The sequence below is a fragment of the Lithobates pipiens genome, unplaced genomic scaffold (genome assembly GCF_037356315.1).
Source record: "Lithobates pipiens isolate NorthernLeopardFrog02 unplaced genomic scaffold, aLitPip1_a1.2 Scaffold_10, whole genome shotgun sequence".
NCBI classification, from domain to species: domain Eukaryota; kingdom Metazoa; phylum Chordata; class Amphibia; order Anura; family Ranidae; genus Lithobates; species Lithobates pipiens.
The window spans coordinates 230,510,703-230,533,527 of record NW_027507686.1 but is presented as its reverse complement, the minus strand read 5'-3'; the positions used below and the strand labels follow the sequence as shown (position 1 = coordinate 230,533,527).

Sequence of the window (22,825 nt, the reverse complement as noted above, 5' to 3'; positions counted from 1 at the left end):
TATTTTGCAAATGCTAGTTGAATAGCTGTGTCTGACTTATAGTGCCTTGAAAAAAGTATTCATACCCCTTAAAATGTTTCACATTTTGTCATGTTATAACCAAAAACGAAAATGTATTTTATTGGGATTTTATGTGATAGACCAACACAAAGTGGCATATAAGCAACACTGGTCAGCTTTGAAACCAAGGATTTAGTATGGTGGAATCTAGCATTCTCATAAGGAGAGGTCACCATTAGCAGCCTCTTATTCTCTCATGACCGTTTGCCTTTTCATTTCTCCACCTAATGTTCTCCTCATTGTAATGCAGTATCCCTGATCTCTGAACACCCCACATCTTACACTGTGCTCTATAGTTGCACTACAGCTTGAGGCTGCTTGCTGACTGAATTGCCCCAGCAACTTCCCTATTATTTTCAAAGCCAGGGTTACAACCCCTGTAGACCAGAGCACTGTTGTGGCCGTCACAAGAGGACGGTACATGAAACAATTTGCATGATGATGCAGTCTGACAAATAATGTTTACTCCCCTCGAATGAACTGGCCCTCCAGTATCTGTCAGCCCACCCTACAAGCCTGGTCATACTAGATCTATCAACTTCCAAGAATGTCAGGGCTCTTGGGAGTCGTAATATAGCAGGATGTGTCTGCATCAAAACTTTTTTTTTAAATGATAATATATAAAAAAAGGCCCCAAAGTGAGGGTAGATGGTCTTTTAGATTGTATGCCTGGCGTAGGGCTTTACATGACATTTGTTATTAATACTTTGTTTTCCAACATTATTCAGTTTCAAGACCCAGATTTTAGCAGTTTATCTGGAGGAAGAGTTGTGCGGATTGCTGTTCACCCAGACTACCAAGGGGTAATGCATTTATGTTCCTGTCATCCTTTTCAGAGTGTCTGTTGGTTAAATACAATACATGTTCATTTATATTGTGCCTGTACAATGTGTAACTCTATATGTCAGAATATTGGGGACCAAACTGATCCAACATTTTAATATGGTGACAAGATTACTGCCAATATAAAGTCACATTGTCTGTGAAGGTTCTCGTTTATCCAGGTGATGGTTTAGTTAGAAATATTTTCTCACATTCAACTGGACTTATTCTGTAATCTTGAACATGTTTTGTAGCTTCTCCGAACTGCATCTTCAGTTTCAGGCAGATAGTCCAACATTTATATCCACACAGGTCGCACAGACATCTGAACCCAGTCATCGTGGAATGTGTAGAAGTTGATTGTCCAGGGACAGGGTGGGAGGTGTGGAAATTGCAGAACCAACCTGTTCTCATTTAATCTGATTCTTGGTGTCAGGAAGTCTGCATAACTTCAACTTGCACAGCAAAAGGGGTGAATTGTTGTCAAAATGGTAGAGATGTTAAAACAGCAGTAAATATGGGGGACAGATAGTGTTGAAGGCCCCCAACCCTGTTCAGAGATGGTTGTTCTAGTTTGGATGTCTGTCCAAAATGTGCCCCTTGCTGTCCTTGAAAGAATGTATTACCGTAAGGTACTGTATTTATTGGTGTATAACACACACCCCAAGTTTAGGAGGGAATTTAAAAGAAAAAAACTTTTAGGAGGGAAGTTTAAGGAAAAAAACTTACATTTAAATGCCCATCAATGCAGCCTTATCAGTGTCATTTGCAGCCTTGCATTGCAGCCTTGTCAGTCATTTGCAGCCTTGCATTGCAGCCTTCCAGGCTTTTCTCCTTGCCATTTTAAAAATGGCGCCGCCAAGATACAGAGCAGATGTCCTGTGTATCTCGGCGGCGCTCATTCTTGGCAGCTTTCGGGTATTTTCGGCTGTTCTCGGCTATTTTCGGCCCTTCTCGCCTATTTTCGGCCATTCTCGGCGGCTTTCGGCTTTCCAAAAGCTGCCGAGAACGGCCGAATGTGGCTGAAAATAGCCGAGAACGGCCGAATATACCCGAGAACGGCAGAAAATACCTGAAAGCCACCGAGAGCGTCAGAAAAGGTTAGGAAGGGTGGGGGATCGGTGTATAACACGCAAACCCGATTTCCCCTTGATTTTAGGGGGGAAAAAGTGCGTGTTATACGCCGATGAATACGGTATGTTTTTCATTTTACATTTTAGTGAAAGGCATTTTTGCAGGGAGATTTTGCCATCTGAGAGGTGCACTATATGGCCAAAAGTGTGAAAACACCTGACCATCACACCTAAATAAACTTGATATCCCATTTCAAAACCATGGCTATTATGGAGCTGGCCCCATTTTTGCAGCTATAACAGCCTCCATGCTTCTTGGAAGGCTTTCCACAATATTTTGAGTGAGTCTGAGGGAATTTTGTGCCCATTCAGTCAAAATTTGTGAGGTCAGGTGTGAGTAGTGATGCTGGATGAATAGACCTGGCTTCCAGTCGGCATTCCATTTCATTCCAAAAAAGTTCAGTAGGGTTGAGGTCAGGGCTCTTTGCAGGTCACTTGCGTTCCTCCGCATCAAACTCTTCCAACCATGTCTTTATGGGGCTGGCGTTGCACACAGGGGCACAGTCATGCTGGAACAGAAAAGGACGTTCCCCCAAAGTAAATGTTTAAAATGTCTGTATGCTGCAGTAACCCTTTACTGGAAACCCCTAAATTCAATCATTTTGAAGTGTCCACATACTTTTGACCATAATATGGATGTGATAGTCAGGTGTCAACAGACTTCTGGACATATAGCTGATGACAAATTCCGGACAGAGTAGAATGGTTCAGAGGTCTTGCAGTTTGCGGAGTAGGACCCAGAGAAGGTTGTTCCATACATCATCTCTAATTGTTGTTCTGAGCAATTTATGACAATGTGATTTACCTTCTTATAGATGGGTTATGGAAGCAAAGCATTGCAGTTGCTGCAGATGTATTATGAGGGACAGTTCACCTGCCTGGAAGAAAATGTCATTAATAAACCCCAAGACATCACTTCAATAAGCAGTGAGGTGAGAATCTCTTGTTAGGATTTCCGGTCAGTGGTGGTATTTTAGTAATTTTTGATGACCTGTGTCATGTAATGTCATATGCTTCCCCCTTGTAGGCAGTCAGCCTTTTAGAGGAGACGGTAACACCTCGGAAGAACCTGCCGCCCCTCCTGCTCCGACTCAGTGAGAGACCAGCGGAGAAGTTGGATTATCTGGGGGTGTCCTATGGATTAACACCAAAGCTGCTGAAGTAACCTACATAGAGACATTGTCACCTTGCTTATTTAAAGCATTGCAACAGTGCTTGTGTACATCCCCCAAATTTACTTATACCTGCCTCTTGATTGGCCCCCTTTCCCTTCTTCCTCCCTTAAGCCTGGTGTAAAATACCTAGTAATCCCAGGTACGAGGGAGCACGTGGCCCTCTGTCATGATGCAGCGCTCGGATTTAGCCACCATTGATGGAGGGGGAGATTTTACCACTTTACTAAGCGTTCATTTTTCAAGTGTTTAAGTAGAAGCTGCAACAAAGGAAGGAGCAGTGGGGGATCACTGGAGAAATTGGTATTGTGACAGACCCAACTAGGACAGGGTTTTTTGGAGGGGATTGCAGGGTAGCCTTTTGCCTATGGGCCATGGCTTTTGAGGGGGCTCTATTCTTTTGGGGGGGGGGGCTGGAGGACTCTTGGAGTGGTCTTGGTTTGGGTCTGTGTCTCCCCGAAACGCACAGACTCTGGGAACCTGGGACCTGTATATAGATTTGGGGCCTTTGTGCCCAAACCAGCCTAGACTGTGAGACTTAGAGCAGATGTTAATGTAATCTGCTAAAAACAACCTGATGTTGGGATCTCCTGCTATAATTTTTTTACTAAGGTGACTTTCTCCTATGGTTTTATTTCCACATTGTGTGCCTCCTAGGTGTGAATTCCCTTTGTTAATTGAGTCACCTATTGTATCTGTCTGCTAATCCTTTAGAGATTTGGACAGCCCTAGGCCTTACTGGGGAAATGGTGCCGAATGGTATGGGTGGGCTTGTCTAGGTGACTAATTAGCTTACGGTTAATTTGATTACTGTTTATGTTGGCTGTTTTTTAACTATGTTAATTATTTCACTGTTTGCATAAAGTGATCAAGTTCTTATCTGATTTGATCTGACAAAGTGAGTTCCAGTTTGCACCTAAGCTAGTGTCGTTTAGATCTTGGGTGCAATATTCCGCTATAAATACCTGGTTTCTGGTTTTAGAGTGGAAGTTATATCTTGACTGATACACCCAACCAAGCTGAGTGCTGGACGTTCTGTCACAAGTATCAAAGGCAAAGTGCTGTTTTTGAAGGCTTAGTTTATTATATGTGTAAAATGGCTTCTGCAGACGAGGGGGCCCAGTATATTACAATGCACTATTCCCCCTTTGCAAAAAATAAAATAAAAAATGTATTGTGATTGGCACACCTGTAGGCCTCTGCTGGTTCCCCTAAAGCCTGCCCTATCTTCTCCCTTATAATAGAGCATGGACACTCATTCTCAGCACCATGGCAGCATGCTTCTCTTTTTTTTGGAAGGAGCCACATGTGCAGTGCATTCTTTTTCTTTCCAGCAATGCTAAGCCACATGAACGTGTAAGCTCTGCTGTGCCCCAGAAGCAATTGAGGACAAGCAAAGTTTAAACAACATGGGCGCTTGGGAGTGCATTTTGCACTTTGCTGGAAAACAGTGAAACCCAGAAGTGCATGAACATTCCATGTTCAATCCAATGGAACTTGATTAATGTTAGTGGTCTGTTAAGACCCCATAAATCGTCTATGGTTTTTATTTGGATATTGTCTATTGATTATTTATCATATCAGCTGCCCATTAGATTCAGCGTCTAATCTGTTTTCTTTCTTCAGGTTCTGGAAGCGAGCTGGCTTTATTCCTGTATACCTACGTCAGACTCCAGTGAGTTTTTATTGTTTTTTTTTTTTTTTTTTTAGACTGGTGTAATGACATCGGTGAATTGAACCCACGGGTTCATTTTACCCCCATCCTACATCTTCCTATGGGTTGCCAAATGCCACAGGCAGTCTTGCTCACTATAGGAAGGCATCAGAGGAGGCATGCCAGTTATTGCCCAGGAAGCTGCATGGTGGATTGTTGATTATTTGGGGGCTCTCCGGGGGCATTCTATGTACACTGAGCTGCAAGCAGACATTTGTATATTCCTGCAGTACAGAACTGCATCCTGCTTACAGTGTAAGCCCTCCTGTTCATCTAAATCTAGTTTATCAACACTTTCAGTCCTGTTACATTAGCTGCTTGTTTGTAACCATTTTTGACATATTTGGAATCTAAAATTGATTTTCTCTGAGGGCTGTTGATTCATAATACAGTTTTTGCTGGAAATCTGTATTGTTGTGGATCTTTTTTACTGCTTTTCTTTTTATTAACAAATTCTATACAAATTTGTACCACAAAATGATACTTGATTCTGTATCCTCTAAAAGGATCAATGCTGGGTGGTGGGTAGAGGGGTGGAACCAAGGAACGATGCACGGAGGTGGGTAAGGGGCGCAGACTCGGGGTTGATTCAGAAGGAGCGAGTGCCTACACCTATTCCCTGAGGGAAAAAAAAAAGTCCTGACCACACCTATGTAAAAATGTTGATATAAGACTTCAGGGGGTGAGGAGTCTGTTGGTTCTGTGCTATTTCTCAACCTGGTATAGTTGTGGCCATCGGTGATGAAGCCTCTTCACCAGACATGTGTTTTGATACAAGTATCTGCTACCTAACCTCATGCTGCCTTACCTCAGAATGACCTCACGGGGGAGCACTCCTGCATTATGCTGAAGAGTCTTCAGGAAGAGGAAGAATCTGAACAGGAGCCTTGGCTGACAGCATTTTGGAAAGGTATGAATGTGTAAAAAACAGCTCTACCCACGCCATTGGCTTCTGCTGCTGTCAATCAAATCCAGTGGGGGGAGGGACCAAGCGGCATTGTGTGGGGCATTTGAAGAGCAGGCGCAGACAGTGCCAGCGGGCGACTGCAGAAGAGGAGTTAAGGGGCCGCTCTGTGCAATACTTGCACAGAACATGCAAGTATAAAAATTTTATATAAAAGCACATAGTTGTTTGGGACTTTAAATGTACCCTCTTGGGCATAATAAACACTAATCAATCAGTTATAAAAGTTACATTTTTATTTAAAATATCAGTGCTTTACAAAGGGTTTGGTTTACATATCCTCAAAACAGTTGTCCATGGTGATGTTATCTTGGCCTTGAGATCCGATTTGTTGTGTGTGGTTTTTCATTATTTTTTTTTTTTTTAGCTAACACGTTTCGCGAACTGGCCCGCTTCATCAGGGCCTCAGATCCTGTTATCTAATACTGAAACAGTATACAAAAAAAACCACATGAAACCATGAATATTCAACATATCATTATACATATTATATGGTCTCAAAATAATTGACTATCTTCGACAGTCCTATCCATTATAAATTCTCACAAAAATGGGTGAATTCATTTGAATAATATAAACAACTATAATTACATATAATTTAATGAAAAAAAATGGTCACCTGTACAGTAGTGCATATTAGTTGGTGATGAGTAGCTTTGAGGGTTTTTCCAAACCCTCAAAGAATTGCCCACATTCGACAATAGACATTGACACAAACATGAGTATCAAAACGTAATACATCTACACTGCCCACTGTATATAATGTCATTATTTTGACGTTCTATGCCGTGGGTATGACAGCAGCTAGCTGCCATAACCCTGGTATTTTTTTAAACAGTGGGTGATCCTCTTTTACATAAAAGTGGTCTCGGCGGCAAATTCATCACAGGATCACTTTTATGGGCAGCGGTAGAAATGACCCCCCCTCGCCGCTTCCCGGTCATTTTCCCTACTTACCGGAGCCACTGGTAGCTCAGAAAACAATCTGATCCCATGGAGCGATGGGCAGGAAGTCGAGTGAGGGCAAGATAGCCCACACTCAACTCTATGCCCCTGGAGGACCGGAGTGACGCCTAACGTTTTTAAAGGGCCCATTTATTTTTATTGGGAAACGTCAAATTCATTTTGTAAGTGTGAGGCCTCTTTGACCCCAGATCTCACAATAAAGAGGACCTGTCGTACTTATTTCTACTACAAGGGATGTTTACATTCCTATTAATAGGAATAAAAGTGATCAAAAAAGGTTTTTTTTTTTTAAAGGTTCAGTGTAAAAATAAAAAGTAAAATGAGCAAAAATAAACATTTAAAGGGCCCTGTCCCTCTGAGCTCGTGCTCAGAAGCGAACTCATATATATGTCGCACCCACATATGTAAACGGTGTTCAAACCACACATGTGAGGTATCGGCATGATCGTTATTAAGAAAATAGCTTTAAACTAGTAACCTGTAAAAAAATTTAAAACGTCCCCTATGGAGATTTTTAAGTACCGTAATTTGTTGCCATTCCACGTGTGTGCGCAGCTTTTCAACATGACATGTTGGGTACCTATTTACTTGGCGTAATCTCATCTTTCACAAAAAACTGGGCTAAATTTACTGTTTGTTTGGGTTTTTTGTTTTGTTTTTTAATTTGTTTTGTTTTTTATTCATGAAAGTGTATATTTATCAAAAAAAAAAGTGTTTAAAAGACCACTGCACAAATACATTGTGACATAAAATATTGCAATGATCACTATTTTTTATCTCTAGGGTCTCTGTTTAAAAGTTTAAATTAGTATTTAGTTTTTTTAACAACAAATGTCAGAAAAAGCCCTGGTCCTTAAAGGTTTTTTTCATCTTTGTATCTATTAAATCTTCTGCCTTTGTTGATTTAACTTTGGATAGTAAAATAATTTTTTTCTGCCAGTAAATACCTTATACAGCCCACTTCCTTTTTTTTCTTGTCTGGTAAGGGAGGGGGTGAGTCATAAGAGGGCCAATGAGAGCTGCAGAGCTGGAGGTGTGTGTCTGTGTAAATCCAGGAAGTGAACAGGCAGCAGCTTCAGCTGGCCGCAGTTAAAATGGTTGCTGCCAGACTCGGTGGAGGGAGATTTCTGCAGCATATTTGGCAAGTACAGTGTATATATATATATATATATATATATATATATATATATATGTATATATATGTGTGTGTGTGTATTTATATATATATATTTAAATTATAAAATAATATGCAAAGTGGTTGGAGGGAAGGTTCAGAATGGCAAAGATGTTTTTATTACAAATTATGTGTGCAGACTGCAGTTCCTCTTTAAAGAGGAAGTAAAGGCTATTAAAAAAATAAAATAAAAAATGCAACCTGCAAGGCAAAGGCATAATGAGCTAGTATGCATAGCATACTAGCTCATTATGAATAACTTACCTGAGAACAAGCCCCCGAAGTGGTCCTCCTCCGGCTGCCATGTATCCCGCTGTGATTCGCCGGAGCCGCGATGACGTCACTCCCGCACATCGCACGGGAGCCAAGACGAGCGGCATATCGCCGTGATCTGCGTGCAGCTGTCTATGGTGGCTGTCTTTTTGTAAATATCTCCTAAACCATGTAGGTTTAGGAGATATTTCTTGGACCTACAGGTAAGCCTTAATCTAAGCTTACCTGTAGGTCAAAGTGGTTTGTAAGGGTTTACAACCACTTTAACTGGTTAAAGAAAGGTTACCCATCACCAATTATTGTGTGTTTTTGTATACTGTTGCAGTATTGGATAATAGGATCTGAGGCCCTGATGAAGCGTGGGTCAGGCTGCAAAATGCGTTGGCTTAAAAAATCGGATCTCAAGGCCAGGATAACTTTTTTTGAGGATATGTTTTTAAAACCTTTTTAAACTTTGTGATATTTTGAATAATAATGTTTGTTATATAACTGATTGATTTAGTGTTTATTATACCCAAGGGGTACATTTAAAGTCCCAGACTATTTTGTACTTCTGTATTTGCTTTCCAAGGAATGGTCCCTCCTCGGGGTAGGAATTATTATACTCTACCTCCACACACTACATTTTGAAGTATAAAAATTAGGATTTACAACTGCTTTATTTGTAGAATAAAAAAATCAGGGATGAAACATCAGTTTAAAACATAAAAAAACCTTTTTAAAAACCTATAATTATAGAAACATTAACTCCAGTCCATATGATGGAGGTTTTCCTCCATGCAGGAAGAGGGCGCTCTCTTGCATACATCTTCCTCCTCAGAGGGGATCGGATTAGGTGGTTTAATCTTTGTACTGAACTCTCACTTGGATCTGTTTTTTTCATGCAGATTTCCGAAGACGTTTCCTATCTTTACTGTCCTATCAGTTCAGCAGTTTCTCCCCATCGGTGGCCCTGAATATGCTACAGAACAAAAACGTCAAGAAAGAATCTCAGAGTTGTGCGTTAAAGTATCATTTCTGTTCTTTTCTTTTTTTATGTGTTTTGGGCTTGAGTATCATTAAATCTTCTGCCTTCCATCGTCTTCTCCCCCCTGCAGTGATTACTCGTGTAGAGCTGGAAGCCTCTTTTACGCCGTACGACCTTAAGAGGTTAGAGATGTATTCTCAGAACATGGTGGACTACCACCTCATCATGGATCTCATACCCTCTATCGCACGACTGGTGTTTCTACAGCGACTTGGAAGCTTCAACCTGTCAGTTGCCCAAAATGTAAGTAGTCCTGCGATGTACGCTATATTACCTAAAGTATTGGGACACCTGCCTTTACACGCACATGAACTTTAATGGCATCCTAGCCTTAGTCCGTAGGGTTAAATATTGAGTTGTCCCACTCTTTGCAGCTATAACAGCTTCAATTCTTCTGGGAAGGCTGTCCACAAGGTTTAGGAGTGTGTCTATGGGAATGTTTGACCATTCTTCCAGAAGAGCATTTGTGAGGTTGGGCACTGATGTGGCTGAGAAGGTCTGGCTCACAGTCTCCACTCTAATTCATCCCAAAGATGTTCTATCGGATTGAAGTCAGGACTCTGTGCAGGTCAGTCAAGTTCCTCCACCCCAAACTTGCTCATCTATGTCTTTATGGACCTTGCTTTGTACACTGGTCCAAATCATTTGGTGGAGGGGGGATTATGGTGTTGGGCTGTTTTTCAGGGTTGGGGTTGGCCCCTTAGTTCCAATGAAGAGAACTCTTAAGGATCAGCATGCCAAGACATTTTGGACAATTTCATTCTCCCAACTTTGTGGGAACAGTTTGGGGATGGCCCCTTCCTGTTCCAACATGACTGCACACCAGTACACAAAGCAAGGTCCATAAAGACATGGATGAGCGAGTTTGGGTTGGAGGAAGTTGACTGGCCTTCACCTCAACCCAAAATTTGTGTATCAGGCCTTCTCGTCCACAGCAGTGACTGACCTCACAAATGCTCTTCTGGAAGAATGGTCAAACATTCCCATAGACACACTCCTAAACCTTGTGGACATCCTTCCCAGAAGGGCTGAAGCTGTTATAGCTGCAAAGGGTGGGCCAACTCCTTATTGAACCCTACAGACTAAGACTGGGATGCCATTAAAGTTCAAGTTTATGTAAAGGCAGGTGTCCCAATACTTTTGGTAATAAAGTGTATTTCACGTAGTCCTGGAAGTGCTGTGTGGTTGTACAACGGATGCAGTAAGCAACATCCTGCCAGCCAGTATGTCCTTGGTTGTTGGACGGAGAAGATGCCCTTTGTTTGGTGAATGTTCTCTGGAGAAAGCGGATATTTTCTACATGCTTGTTATGATCTTCCTTGTAGTGATTTTCATGCTGGCCTCTCCTCTCCCCTCCCCCCAGGCTCTGCTCCTGGGAATCGGGCTGCAGCACAAGTCTATGGATGAGCTGGAGAAGGAGATTGAGCTGCCCGTCAGTCAGCTAATGGGTCTGTTTAACCGCGTCATCCGCAAAATTGTCCAGGTAACTTTTTTCCTAAAGCTCTGTATTATGATGAATAGATTGAGTTTTCTTTTGGAGTTACAGTAATTATCACCTTAAAATAAAAGGTTAAATGAATTGCTGAAGCCAGGTTATCAATACTCCGATTCTTGTTTTTAAAGCGGGAGTCCGCCGGGACTCCGCGTTTTTTTTTTTTTTTTTTAAAAGCCAGCAGCTACAAATACTGCAGCTGCTGACTTTTAAATAGTGACACTTACCTGTCCAGCGCGCCCGCGATGTCGGCACCCGAAGCCGATCGCTCGCTCGGCTGCCGGGTCCCGCCGCCATCTTGGGTATGGGAATCAGGAAATGGAGCCTTTCGGCTTCATTTCCCGGTTCCCTACTGCGCATGCGCGAGCCGCGCGGCGCAATCCAGACGGTCCCCGCTGCCTCTGGGAGCTGTGTGTTTCCCAGCAGGCAGCGGGGCACTTGCTGAAGGGGGCGGGCGCTTGCGGAACGGGGGCGTAACCTACGCTCGTTCCGCAGAGAGCTAGCCCGGAAGTGGGTGCAGTTACCTGGATTATCCAGGTAACTGCACCCCCCTCCCCCCTGAAAGGTGCCGATTGTGGCGCCGGAGGGGGGGGGATTCCGATGAGCGGAAGTCCATTTTAGGGTGGACCTCCGCTTTAATTACGGCATGGGAGCGCAATCTGTGGCCCTCTAGGTGTTGCTAGACTGCAAGTCCCATCGTGCCTCGGCCTTTGGGAGTCATGCTTATAACTGTCAGCCTTGCAATGCTTAATGGGACGTTTTAGGGTCCAACTGCATTAGTTTTGTTTTCAGACTTTTTCTTCATTTTCACCTTGTGATCCTTCTCCCGTTTTCTATACCAAATTGGGGAAAATATTTTGTTGTCCAGAGAGTACGCTTGGGGCAATGTAATGCCCTGTACACATAATCGGACATTCCGACGACAAAATCCATCAGATTTTTTCCAACGGATTTTGGCCTGAAGTTGTTGGAAAATCCAATCATTCTGAACGCTGTGACGTAGAACACATACGACAAGACTATAAAAAGGGCAGTAGCAAATAGCTTTCGTCTCGTAATTTATTCTGAGAATGCGTGGCACTTTGTCTACACACGATCGGAATTTAAATGATCGGATTTTGTTGTCAGAAAATTTTAGATCCAGCTCTCAAACTTTATGTGTCAGAAATTCTGACGGAAAAAGTCGTCTGGAGCCCACACACGATCGGCTTTTCTGACAACAAGATCGGATCGCACATTTTCCGTTGGAAAGTTTTTTTTTTTTGTTTTTTTTTTGCACTTATCAAACGGATATAAGAAAACCATTTCAATGGTAAATGTAAAGAAGAACTCCAGGAAAAATTAGCATTTAAAAATAGCTGGCATCACTGAAGTATGGTGATGGTTATACTGTCGGCGCTCAGTGAAACGGTATACAGTAAAACCTTGGATTGCGAGCATAATAATTCCTTCCGGAAGCATGCTTGTAATCCAAAGCACTTGTATATCAAAGTGAATTTCCCCCATAAGAAATAATGGATGATTCGTTCTGCAACCATTTATTCATAATTCCTTCAGTTTATAGTCCATATAAAAAGATTATAGCAATGTGATAGGTTGTGTAACCATAAAATGTCCATCCACACATGGAAGCCTCCACAAGGGGATTAGAAGCAAAATCCAGCAGAGGAGCTCCAGAGTATAAAAGAGAAGAGAGGCGCCTCTAAGTGTAGCAATATGTTGCTAAATGTTGTACCTTCATTTAATGTACCGTATATACTCGAGTATAGGCCGACCCGAATATAAGCCGAGGCCCCCAATTTACCCCCAAAAAAACTGGCAAACTTATTGACTCGTGTATAAGCCGAGGGTGAGACATGCCTGTCCATCCCTGTGTGTGTGTCCGTCCATCCCTGTGTGTCCGTCCATCCATCCCTGTGTGTGTGTGTGTGTGTCCATCCATCCATCCATCCCTGTGTGTGTGTGTGTCTCCATCCATCCCTGTGTGTGTGTGTCTCCATCCATCCATCCATCCATCCCTGTGTGTGTGTGTCTCCATCCATCCATCCATCCATCCCTGTGTGTGTGTGTCTCCATCCATCCATCCATCCCTGTGTGTGTGTGTATCCATCCATCCCTGTGTGTGTGTGTGTCTCCATCCATCCATCCATCCGTGTGTGTGTGTCTCCATCCGTGTGTGTGTGTGTGTGTGTGTGTGTGTGTGTCCAGCCTACCTGTGTCCCGAGCCTTTGTCCCGAGCCTCCGTCCCGTGTCGTGCCTTGCCTTCGTCCCGTCCCGTCCCGTCCCGTCCCGTGCCGTGCCTTGCCTTGCCTCCGTCCCGTGCCCTCTTCGTCGGCGGCCATTGTAAAATTCAAAAGCCGCGCCTCCTCCTTCGCCTGTGATAGGCGGAACACTGAATTTCCCAGCAGCCTGTGTTCCGCCTATCACGGACGTCGTATCATCCTCGTCCGTAGTACGAGGATGAGCGGATGCCCGTGATAGGCGGAACACAGGCTGCTGGGAAATTCAGTGTTCCGCCTATCACAGGCGAAGGCGGAGCCGGAGGCGCGGCTTTTGAATCATAGAATGGCCGCTGTCTGTCTGCTCGACACGCTGATCGAGCGGGCAGACAGCGATGACTCGAGTATAAGCCGAGGGGGGCACTTTCAGCCTCAAAAAAGAGGCTGAAAATCTCGGCTTATACTCGAGTATATACGGTAACCATATTACTACACTTGGAGGCGCCTCTCTTCTCTTTTATACTCAGTTGTGACGCATCGCTTGTATATCAAGTCAAAATTGATTTAAAAAATGTTGCTTGTCTTGCAAAACGCTCTCAAACCAAGTTGTCTCAAAGATTTTACTGTATTGCAAAAAAAAAAAAAAAAAAGCAAGAAAAAGAGCAAGCTCTCCCGAAAGTGACATTCACCTCATTGTACCTACCTCCTTGTGTGCCAGCAGGTTTTAAAAAAGGATTTTTTCCTTGTTTTTACATGCACTTTAAGCGTATATAATAATGCTGTGTTTTATACATGAAGGTGTGATTTATAAACCAGTTGTATGCCTCTAGTGAGTGATATCCTCCAGCACTTATTCTATATTTTTGGGTCTCCAGGTATTTAACAGGGTTCAGGAGAAGGCTGTTGAGGACCAGATGGGGGCTGTCAAGGAGGTGGTTATGGAGCCCACCTTGCAATCCCTCAATGAGGATCTGGTGAGATTTGCTTTACATCTGTGAAGATGTTTCGATCGGTCTCTGTCACTCTCCCTTGAACTTTGCTATTCTTTGTTCCTTTAGGAAGAGGCAGCCAGGGAGTTCCAGCAGAAGCACAAAGAGGAAGTGCAGAAGTTGAAAGGAATCAATCTGTCGCAGTAAGTGAAATTGTTGACTGATTGTGAGGAAGCCGAAGGTCCCAGTACCGGGTGCCATTCTGTAAGAATCCTGAATATGCATTCTGCTTTATCTGCAGATACGTAATCCGGGGTGATGATGACGAGTGGAACGAAGTTCTAAAGAAGACTGGCAAGGCTGCGTCTGTTATCAGTGTGAAAAGGTCAGAATGCTGCCATTTCATTTACAGGGTAAAAGTGGATCCCTGACATAGATTGTAGATCCTCCACTGCAGCACAGCAGTCTGCTTCCATTCCCGATTACACCTGCAGCCCCTCATTATTACAGCTATCCATTCTTATATTTTAAGCAAGTCATAGAGGAGGCAATTTTCTTCCTGCAGCCAGTGTGTTCCCTTGGTGTGTCTCCAACTATGAGGGGATGGGAATGACTAGAGGAGGAGCCAGATCGTTGTTCCTACTTGGTAGGAACAGACAATCTGTCTCTCCTCCCCTATCAGAATCTGGATTTCCGGTTCTGGCTCTTGTGCCCGCCGGTCACCCGCTGCTGGTCACCCCACGCGCCTGCTACAGCTCTTAAAGGAGCCGCCGTACAGGTACAGCGGTTTGCCCAGCGGTGCCATTCTGCCAATGTGTATCGGTGTGCGTTTAACCCCCAAAAAATATGCTGCTCATGTCCCTTTAATGTAAAAGCTGCAGCTTGGTTCTTTTGCTTTTTGCTTTACTTCTCTGTATCTCTTATAATGCCTGTTTGATCCTGCCAGCTCCTGTCCCCCCCCCCCCCCCCCCCCCTGAGAACAGACCACGATTATCATGGCTGCTGAGCCAAGATACCATGGTCTAAATATTTCTGCGTCATCTGCAGGTCTCCCCTCCGCCTGTTTTCAGCTCCCCCCTCCTCTCCCTGTCAACATTTAGTCTGAAGTGAGAAAGAGGATCTCCTCCACTCCCAGCCATGCCCTTCTCCGCCCCCTCCTCCTCTCTGTATACAATGCATTGACAAAAGGGAGGAAGATAAGAGATTCCTCTTCCGACTTATCTTGCATAAGTCAGAAGAAATTTGTGTCCCTCCTACTCAGCTCCCACGGCTCGGATATGGAGATGAAATAGGACAATTGACAGAGCTAAAATATGCTAATAAAAGGCATTTATATAAAAAAAATTAAGAAGATGCTGCAATGCTTAGGTAACCATGTACTGTGTGCCTGATCAATTGGGTTAACAACCACTTTAAGTAACAGTACAGCACAAACCACTATAGTCCTGATTGGCTGTCACTGCTGCTTCTCCCTTTTCTAGTTTGGGCACTGCTGCACAGGGGGTTAGAGCATGCTAAAACAAACTGATTTTTCACACAAATGGTAGTTGTATGTAAAGCAGCTGGAATTTTGTAGCTGAGAGTTCATTTCACAGATTCCAGTAATGTTCTGAAATTGATCCTTTCAGCGACCAGAAACGGAAACTGGACCAGCCGGAGAAGAGCGGTGGGAAGTTTCAGAAAAAGCTGAAGAAAAACAAAGACAAGAAGCAGAAGTTTGGAAAGTGATCAGTCGGGGCTTTGCTGATATGAGAGGTGCATGGCGATCATCCTGTACAGCCACCACGAGGAGGCCATCATCCTGTACAGCCACCACGAGGAGGCCATCATCCTGTACAGCCACCACGAGGAGGCCATCATCCTGGTACCTGCAGCAGGAGGGAGGACTGTTATCAGGCTCATTCCTTGATGATGCTGTATATAGTTGGGGTGTTTATGCCTCTGTATACGTGCCTTGTGTATAAACCTATATAGACCAAGAGAACTGTATATATGTAGACTGTACAAAGCTAAAGAATAAGTCCACATTGTTTTCAATGTTATGCTGTTTTGCTCCTCTTACCGGGTTGATTCAATGTCGAGAGACATGTAATGAATTTTTATTTCTGTCCAGTGTTAGAAAGCATGTGAAAAAAGTGGTGAGAAACTGCAGTAAGTAGGCATTCCCAGAGACATCGGGGTTCATTTACTAAAACTAAAAAGTACAAAAGCTGGTGCAGCTCTGCATAGAAGCCAATCGGTTTTTGTCAAAGCTTAAGGCCCCTTTCAGATTGAGCAGAATCCGGGGGAATCTCTGTGTTGATGATGACAGGTCCGTGTCCACTCCGCTATGTAGAACAGACACAGCCCGCTGTTCTCTATGCGGTGGTCGGATGGAAAAGGGACTGCCTGTTTCCATCCAACTATCATCCAATCTGATCGACGGAACCCCATCTGTCTGTTATTAGTGGACCGGATCGGGTGTCATCGGATACCTGCCGCTCTATAGAGGACAAGGAGTGGTCCGTCGGAAAAACTGCACCGGTGGACCCGACCGGTCTGCTGGTGTGAAAAGGGCCTAAGTCAGTGATGGCGAACCTTGGCACCCCAGATGTTTTGGAACTACATTTCCCATGATACTTATGCACTCTGCAGTGTAGTGGAGCATCATGGGAATTGTAGTTCCAAAACATCTGGGGTGCCAAGGTTCCCCATCACTGGCCTAAGTGAACAAGCTGAAGTTAGATGCTGATTTGGCCATTGTGCACAGCTGCATCAGATTCTGCACTCTCCAGTTTTAATAGATGAACCCCACCTGTTTTTCTCCCCATGTGGTCTCTTGCAGCCAGTTGTGAGTACACTTTTAAAAGAATGCAGCTCTTAAAGGATCCGGAGAGGTCACATTTGATGTAATACCTTTTATGCACAGCAGGAGCCCTCTACAATCCCCCCCCCCCCAAAGAAAATTGCAGCAGGTGCTTGAAGAAAATAAAGTGCAACACCTGTGTGGTTCGGCTATAATGGAAGCAGGCATTGAATGATTAGTGTCAGATTTACTTCATAATAAATATGTATTAATTGAAGCGGAATAAAGCCTTTTTTTTTTTTTTTTTTTAAATAGAACCCCAGGAGGTTTATGCCATGATATGCTCAGTGTGCGTCGTATATGAGCACATTATAGAAAACGTATTGTCAAAGAAATCCATCCAGCTGGTCCTGGGCGCTTCCATCTTCTCCTGATCTTCCTGCTTGTTCTGCTTGGCTGCTTGAAGAACTTGGCCATGATGATGTCACTCCTGTAGATGCGCATGGGAGTGACCTCATAACTGCAGGAAATGTACTCTGAGCTGCACATGCACGGCTCCCTGTCAGATTACTGCAGGGTGAAGGATTTATGACCAAACAGAGCAATAGGGCTTCTCTTCTGTCATTCAAACCCTACCTTTCAGCGATTTTTTTTTTTTTTTTTTTTTTTTAAACGAGATTTAAATCCACTTAAGCATTTGGCTGCTTTTACCTTCTGGCCAAAATCTCCCCCAACTTCTTTTTTTTTTGCCTATGAGAGCAATTGGATTGGCTGCTTTCATTTACTTGGAAAATAAATAAATTCTCACCACTTTCACATTGTACAGAATATTCTGTTCACCCTTCGATGTAAAAGTTTTACACATTGTTTTTTATTGTCTGTCTATAAATGTTTTCTGATTTTGTGAACGTTACATCAGTATGAAAATTTGCATCGAACTTTAGTCCAATAAAAACATTTTTTTTTTTTTCGTTAACCAATAACCTCTAACTGTTTCTTTTAGAACAAAGCTTATTACAGTTTGGTAATGAGATGTTACAATCTGCCAATAACACATTAGATATCCACTCCTGTAATACACATCGCTCAGGTGCTCTATAAGGTGCAAACACTGTGCTATTATTATAGAAGAGGTGAGAGGACAGGTGGGCTCTGCGGGGCGGGGGGCTGTAAGATCCTGCTGAATCCAGGGAGTGGTGCTACTTCCAGCAGGCTCATGGCAATGTGAGAGCTGCCCTGGAACTAGCATAGCTTCTAGGAGTCATCAGTGGATGCTTCCAGTGCAGGATGGTAGCCACAGCTCTCCTGACAGGTCCCATTGAAAGCAAACAGCCAACCTAATAAAGTTTGCAACACAGCTGTGTGATTGGTTGAGCTGTAATTCTCAGATCCTTACAGGATATCCTGGCCCATCTTTTTTTTTTTTCTTGGGGGTCTGGGTGTTTGATCAGAAGTCATTTCACCCAATACCTGCACATGGTCCTGTGTCAGCATTTATTAGTACAGGCCGTGGCCTCAAAGAAACATGAAGGTGGCCAGTACTGAGCTCTGTCTGCCAATCCCGGCTCTCACACTGAGAGGAGAGTTGCAGCCTCAAGGAAGGTTTACCTTAAAGCATAAGAAAACTGAAAGACCAAAATGTAATATATTGCAGCTTATCAGTCCTTAGACATGGTGTCTGCATTTTGTTTCTTTTTACTTTTTAAGGCTTTTTCTCACCTGGAAATCCTGTTCCTGGTGACAACACTCGCTCCTCCACGGACTATGGATTTTAACCTCTTATCGCCGCCACCTCCCAGGGCGGTGTTTGAGTCAGTCAAAAAACTGACTGATATTGCTTCAAGGGGTTTTACCGGGGTGATGCATGCAGCTGCATGTATCACCGTGGTACCGTTTTTTAGAGCAAACGGTCGGCTTTATTTTAATGACAACCGATGTAGCTTGGCTGTTATTAAAAAGCCTAGGGAGGGTGACGTTCCCCCTTCCACCGGGAGGCCCGAGCAACCAGCCGGCACGTCCGCCGGCTGTCCGAAGACCCATACAAAGCCGATGCTTTGGTCTGGTTTAGGATCTAGTAATCCAGAAGCGATGTCATGACATTACTTCCTGGATTACGGGCATCTTAAAGCGGCAGTCCGCCGGGAGTTCCACCGTTTTTTTTTTTATTTTTTTTTATTTTTTATTTTTTTAAAAGCCAGCAGCTACAAATACTGCAGCTGCTGACTTTTAAAATAAGGACACTTACCCGCCCAGCGCGCCCGCGATGTCGGCACCCGAAGCCGATCTCTCGATCGTCTCTCAGGTGCTGCCGCCACCATCTTGGGTATGGGAATCAGGAAGTGGAGCCTTACGGCTTCATTTCCCGGTTCCCTACTGCGCATGCGCGAGTTGCGCTGCGCAATAAGGATGGTCCCGCTGCCTCTGGGATCCGTGTGTTTCCCAGCAGGCAGAGGGGGACTTTCGGAAAGGGGCGTAATCTACGCCCCTTTCCGCAGATAGCTATGCCGGAAGTGGGTGCAGATACCTGTACTGTACAGGTACCTGCACCCCCCTCCCCCCTAAAAGGTGCCAATTGTGGTGCCGGAGGGGGGGAGGATTCCAATGAGCGGAAGGTCCACTTTAGGGTTGAGCTCCGCTTTAAAGGTGCCAGTAAAAATAAAGTATTCAAAAATGCAGATCTTGACGTTTTGAATACTATCAAGTGCAGAGGAGGGGTTTGGGGTCTTATAGACCACCGCTCTCTCCATAAAGAGTACCTCTCCCATGCCTATTACTGTTACAAGGGATGTTTACATTCCTAATAACAGTGATAAAAAAAAAAAAAGTAAAATGATAGTGTAAAAAAAATTTTTTTTTTAAATGTACAAAATATCGGCAAAAAATATCAGCAGGAGAGGTGGCCGAAATATCTGTATCGTATCGGCACCGACAAAAACTATTGGTTGATCCCTAGTTAGTAGTTTACATAAGGAAGATAACATTGTATGTGTTTTAGGCTCACAGGAATTGACAAGGACACTGAATTTTTGGCAAGATCAATAGGTATTTTCAGTACATGTTGAAAATCTTCTTGGCGTTTAAAAATGAAAACAAATGCAGTCACCATATCTAAAGGGCTGCTTAACTAATATATTACATTTCAGTTTTTTGGGTTAATTTAAACTTTAACCTCCAAAACATGACATTGTAGACCCCGCTATAGGTAAACCTGGCCAAAGTTACTTTTGTGCTTTCTCTCTTTAAAGGTATGTACACCCACTTGCAGTGATGGTGAACCTTGGCACCCCAGATGTTTTGGAACTACATTTCCCATGATGCTCAACTACACTCACTGACTAGACCAAAGCCATAGTGCAGTTACAGACGCTGCAACATGGCTTTGGCCTAGGTCAGTGATGGTGAACCTTGGCATCGCAGATGTTTTGGAACTACATTTCCCACGATGCTCCACTACACTGCAGAGTGCCAGAGCATCATGGGAAATGTGGTTCCAAAACATCTACGGTGCCCAGGTTCACCATCACTTACCTAGACCAAAACCATGGTGCAGTTACAGACACGTCCTCCCAGTTTCAAGGGGCGGTTCCGGATTCACACACACCATACAATGACCTGTGTTTTGGTGCTGTGAACTCATTGTACAGACCCCAATGGAAAGCAGTGGGATATGTGGTGCTTCTATATTGGCTGAGCACACAACTCTCTCTCTCCCTCCCCCTACACATAAGTACATTCCCCCCCCAGGTGCTCTGTTATATGCGCAACTATCTTTACATTAATAAAAACCAGAAAGAGCCGATACCCCCAACAAATACAAGAGATGCTTCTGTACAATCAATGCTAGGAGAATTTGGCTGTAATCATTTGCAAAGCACATGGCACAGAGCCCTGACCCGGGGGGGGGGGGGGGGAGAGAGAGAAACGGCTTTATACAAATATATATATATGCACTGCCTATCTACATCAACATACAGCTCCAGATTGCTTTACATCGGCCTCGCTCTTGGCTGTGAAGCCCTCCAAGTTTCAGCTTGATGCGCGCAACGGGCCCATTATAAAGCCCAACATAGCTTGGACTGCCCCATGACCGTCACACCCGACAAGATATGTAAATGTCTTTAATCCGATTGGTCAGTGTATGTTTCAAGTCCAGCAGAATGTCCAATCCCTGCACTTTGCTGTTACGTCCACAGATAATTTGCTTGAAGGATTCCTGCTCCAGCAGAGTCCTCATGTTTTGTAGGAAGTATCCTTCGCAGAACAGCGCCAGTTCGGCGGCATTGTGGACCTGAATGAGAGAACACTGGTAAAAGGCCTCCTGCTACAACCCAAACATAAAAAATTGATTTAAAGTGTAACTCAACTTTTGTTAAGAAGAAAAAAAAAAACCACACATTCCCCTCCGGGTGATCTATGTACATTGCAGGAAGTTGAACAAACTTTTTGCTGCAGATTCCTACCTTTTTTATTATTCTAAAAAAAATAGCCATTTGTCTGTGTCCATGTGGTAAGTAAATCTAATAGGAGTAATTTTATATTTATCAATCAGCTGCTGCACTTGCAGGGCTCTAATTATGAAAGTGACCAGGTCTGCATCCCTTTAGATGTGATTTCTCTCACCAAAAATAAAATATTAGTGGTAGGGGATGCCTGAAATCTGACTTGTACCTTAGTGCAGACTTTTGGGAAAATCAGAGCGCCAATCGCACAAGCAGGAAATTCAATTTTCAAGGGGCGTTCTATATACAGAACGCCTTCAGGTCACCACATTGCATTTGACAGAAAATGACAGAGCTGCAGCTTAAAAAGGAAAGATCATTTTAACCGCTTCTCGACCAGCGCACGCCGATATACGTTGGCAGAATGGCGTACACGTACGTCCCCTTTAAGAAGCGGTGCTGCGTGCGTGACCATGTCCGCTGGGTGCCCGCGATCGTGTCACGGAGAGGTAGAACTAGGGAGATGCTTTTGTAAACAAAGCATTTCCCCCTTCTGCCTAGTGACAGGACAGAAATCGCTGCTCTGTCATCAAGAGCAGTGATCATTGTCCTGTGTGTTGTAGCCCCTCCCCCCCACAGTTAGAATCACTCCCTAGGACGCACTTAACCCCTTCATCGGCCCCTAGTGGTTAACCCCTTCCCTGCCAGTGTCATTTATACAGTAATCAACACGTTTTTATAGCACTGATTGCTGTATAAATGACAATGGTCTCAAAATAGTGTCAAAAGTGTCCAATCTGTCCTGTCGCCCATAATGTCACGGCCCAGATAAAGATCGCAGCCATTCATGATAATAAAAAAAAAGTTATTAATAAAATTGTCATAAATCCATCCCCTATTTTTTTTTAAAAAAACATTATAAATAATTTTTTTTTTTTTTAAATGATCACACTCCCTCTGTTCTCAGCTGCATAAGAGCTGGGGGGGGGAGGAGTATCAGCAGTACACTGGCCTTCCCAGTGAATGGCTGGTTGTCAGGACAAGTCTGATTATTGGAGGAGAGCATGCCGAGTACCCAGCACAGCTAGAGAACTGACCATGGTGAACATGCTTAGTGTGGTCAGTTTCCTTTTATAGGAAAGCAGAGGGGCTGACAGGATCACCAGGGATTTCACAGAAAGAGAACAGGAGACTTTCCTCATACAAGTACACGGTACAGCAGGCACATATCAGGAACATGAAATGTTGGGTTTACATTTTTATTTTTTTAAAGCTTTAGCAACATGATTGTCTCACCTTGGCATACTTATAAATGCTGATGCAGTTATCGGTGTCGATGTTCTGGGAACACAAGATCTCACAGTGCCGCTGCAGAGCGTCCAGCTGAAAATGGCTTGCTGCAGACAGGAGCTGAAATGACACCACACAAAACAAGTGGAATTACAGACCATGTAAGTAGAGCTATGGTTGGAGTATGTCTGTTAAATCATATGCACCACTGTCACACCAAGTAGCAGGTAGGTGTGAAATGCGGGTAGTTAAAGTGCTAAAAGGGTTGGTTCACCTTTCTAAAAAAATGTTACCTAAGCATTCCGGCTTCTCTAATATATAAAAAAACAAAACAAAAAAAACAGTTCTCATGTTTTTAGAAAAGAA

At 43.7% G+C, this 22,825-nt stretch overlaps 2 protein-coding genes across 7 annotated transcripts in view; one reads left to right on the top strand and one right to left on the bottom strand.

Moving 5' to 3' along the window:
* The window catches only part of NAT10 (N-acetyltransferase 10), a 65,832-nt gene extending 48,825 nt beyond the window's left edge, over positions 1-17,007 (top strand). Inside the window, exons 18-30 of one of the 3 annotated variants that reach the window (XR_013263955.1) lie at positions 789-863; positions 2,831-2,947; positions 3,043-3,176; positions 4,814-4,862; positions 5,715-5,811; positions 9,166-9,276; positions 9,376-9,548; positions 10,669-10,788; positions 13,892-13,990; positions 14,075-14,148; positions 14,247-14,330; positions 15,574-15,737; positions 15,798-17,007. Coding sequence is in view for 1 of the 3 variants with exons in the window: in XM_077462741.1 (XP_077318867.1) it covers positions 789-863; positions 2,831-2,947; positions 3,043-3,176; positions 4,814-4,862; positions 5,715-5,811; positions 9,166-9,276; positions 9,376-9,548; positions 10,669-10,788; positions 13,892-13,990; positions 14,075-14,148; positions 14,247-14,330; positions 15,574-15,673 (1,233 nt within the window). In the remaining 2 variants the exon portion in view is untranslated. Of the gene's footprint in view, positions 1-788; positions 864-2,830; positions 2,948-3,042; positions 3,177-4,813; positions 4,863-5,714; positions 5,812-9,165; positions 9,277-9,375; positions 9,549-10,668; positions 10,789-13,891; positions 13,991-14,074; positions 14,149-14,246; positions 14,331-15,573 lie in introns of all 3 variants that reach the window. The other 2 variants (XR_013263954.1, XM_077462741.1) reach the window with 2 other exon arrangements.
* A 572-nt stretch (positions 17,008-17,579) lies between these two features.
* The window catches only part of ABTB2 (ankyrin repeat and BTB domain containing 2), a 227,861-nt gene continuing 222,615 nt past the window's right edge, over positions 17,580-22,825 (bottom strand). For all 4 annotated transcript variants that reach the window (XM_077462772.1, XM_077462763.1, XM_077462757.1 and 1 more), the window contains 2 exons: positions 22,466-22,579; positions 17,580-21,018 (listed from right to left, as the gene is read on the bottom strand). In XM_077462772.1, coding sequence (XP_077318898.1) covers positions 20,821-21,018; positions 22,466-22,579 — 312 coding nt within the window. In that variant the 3' untranslated portion in view covers positions 17,580-20,820. The remainder of the gene's footprint in view (positions 21,019-22,465; positions 22,580-22,825) is intronic.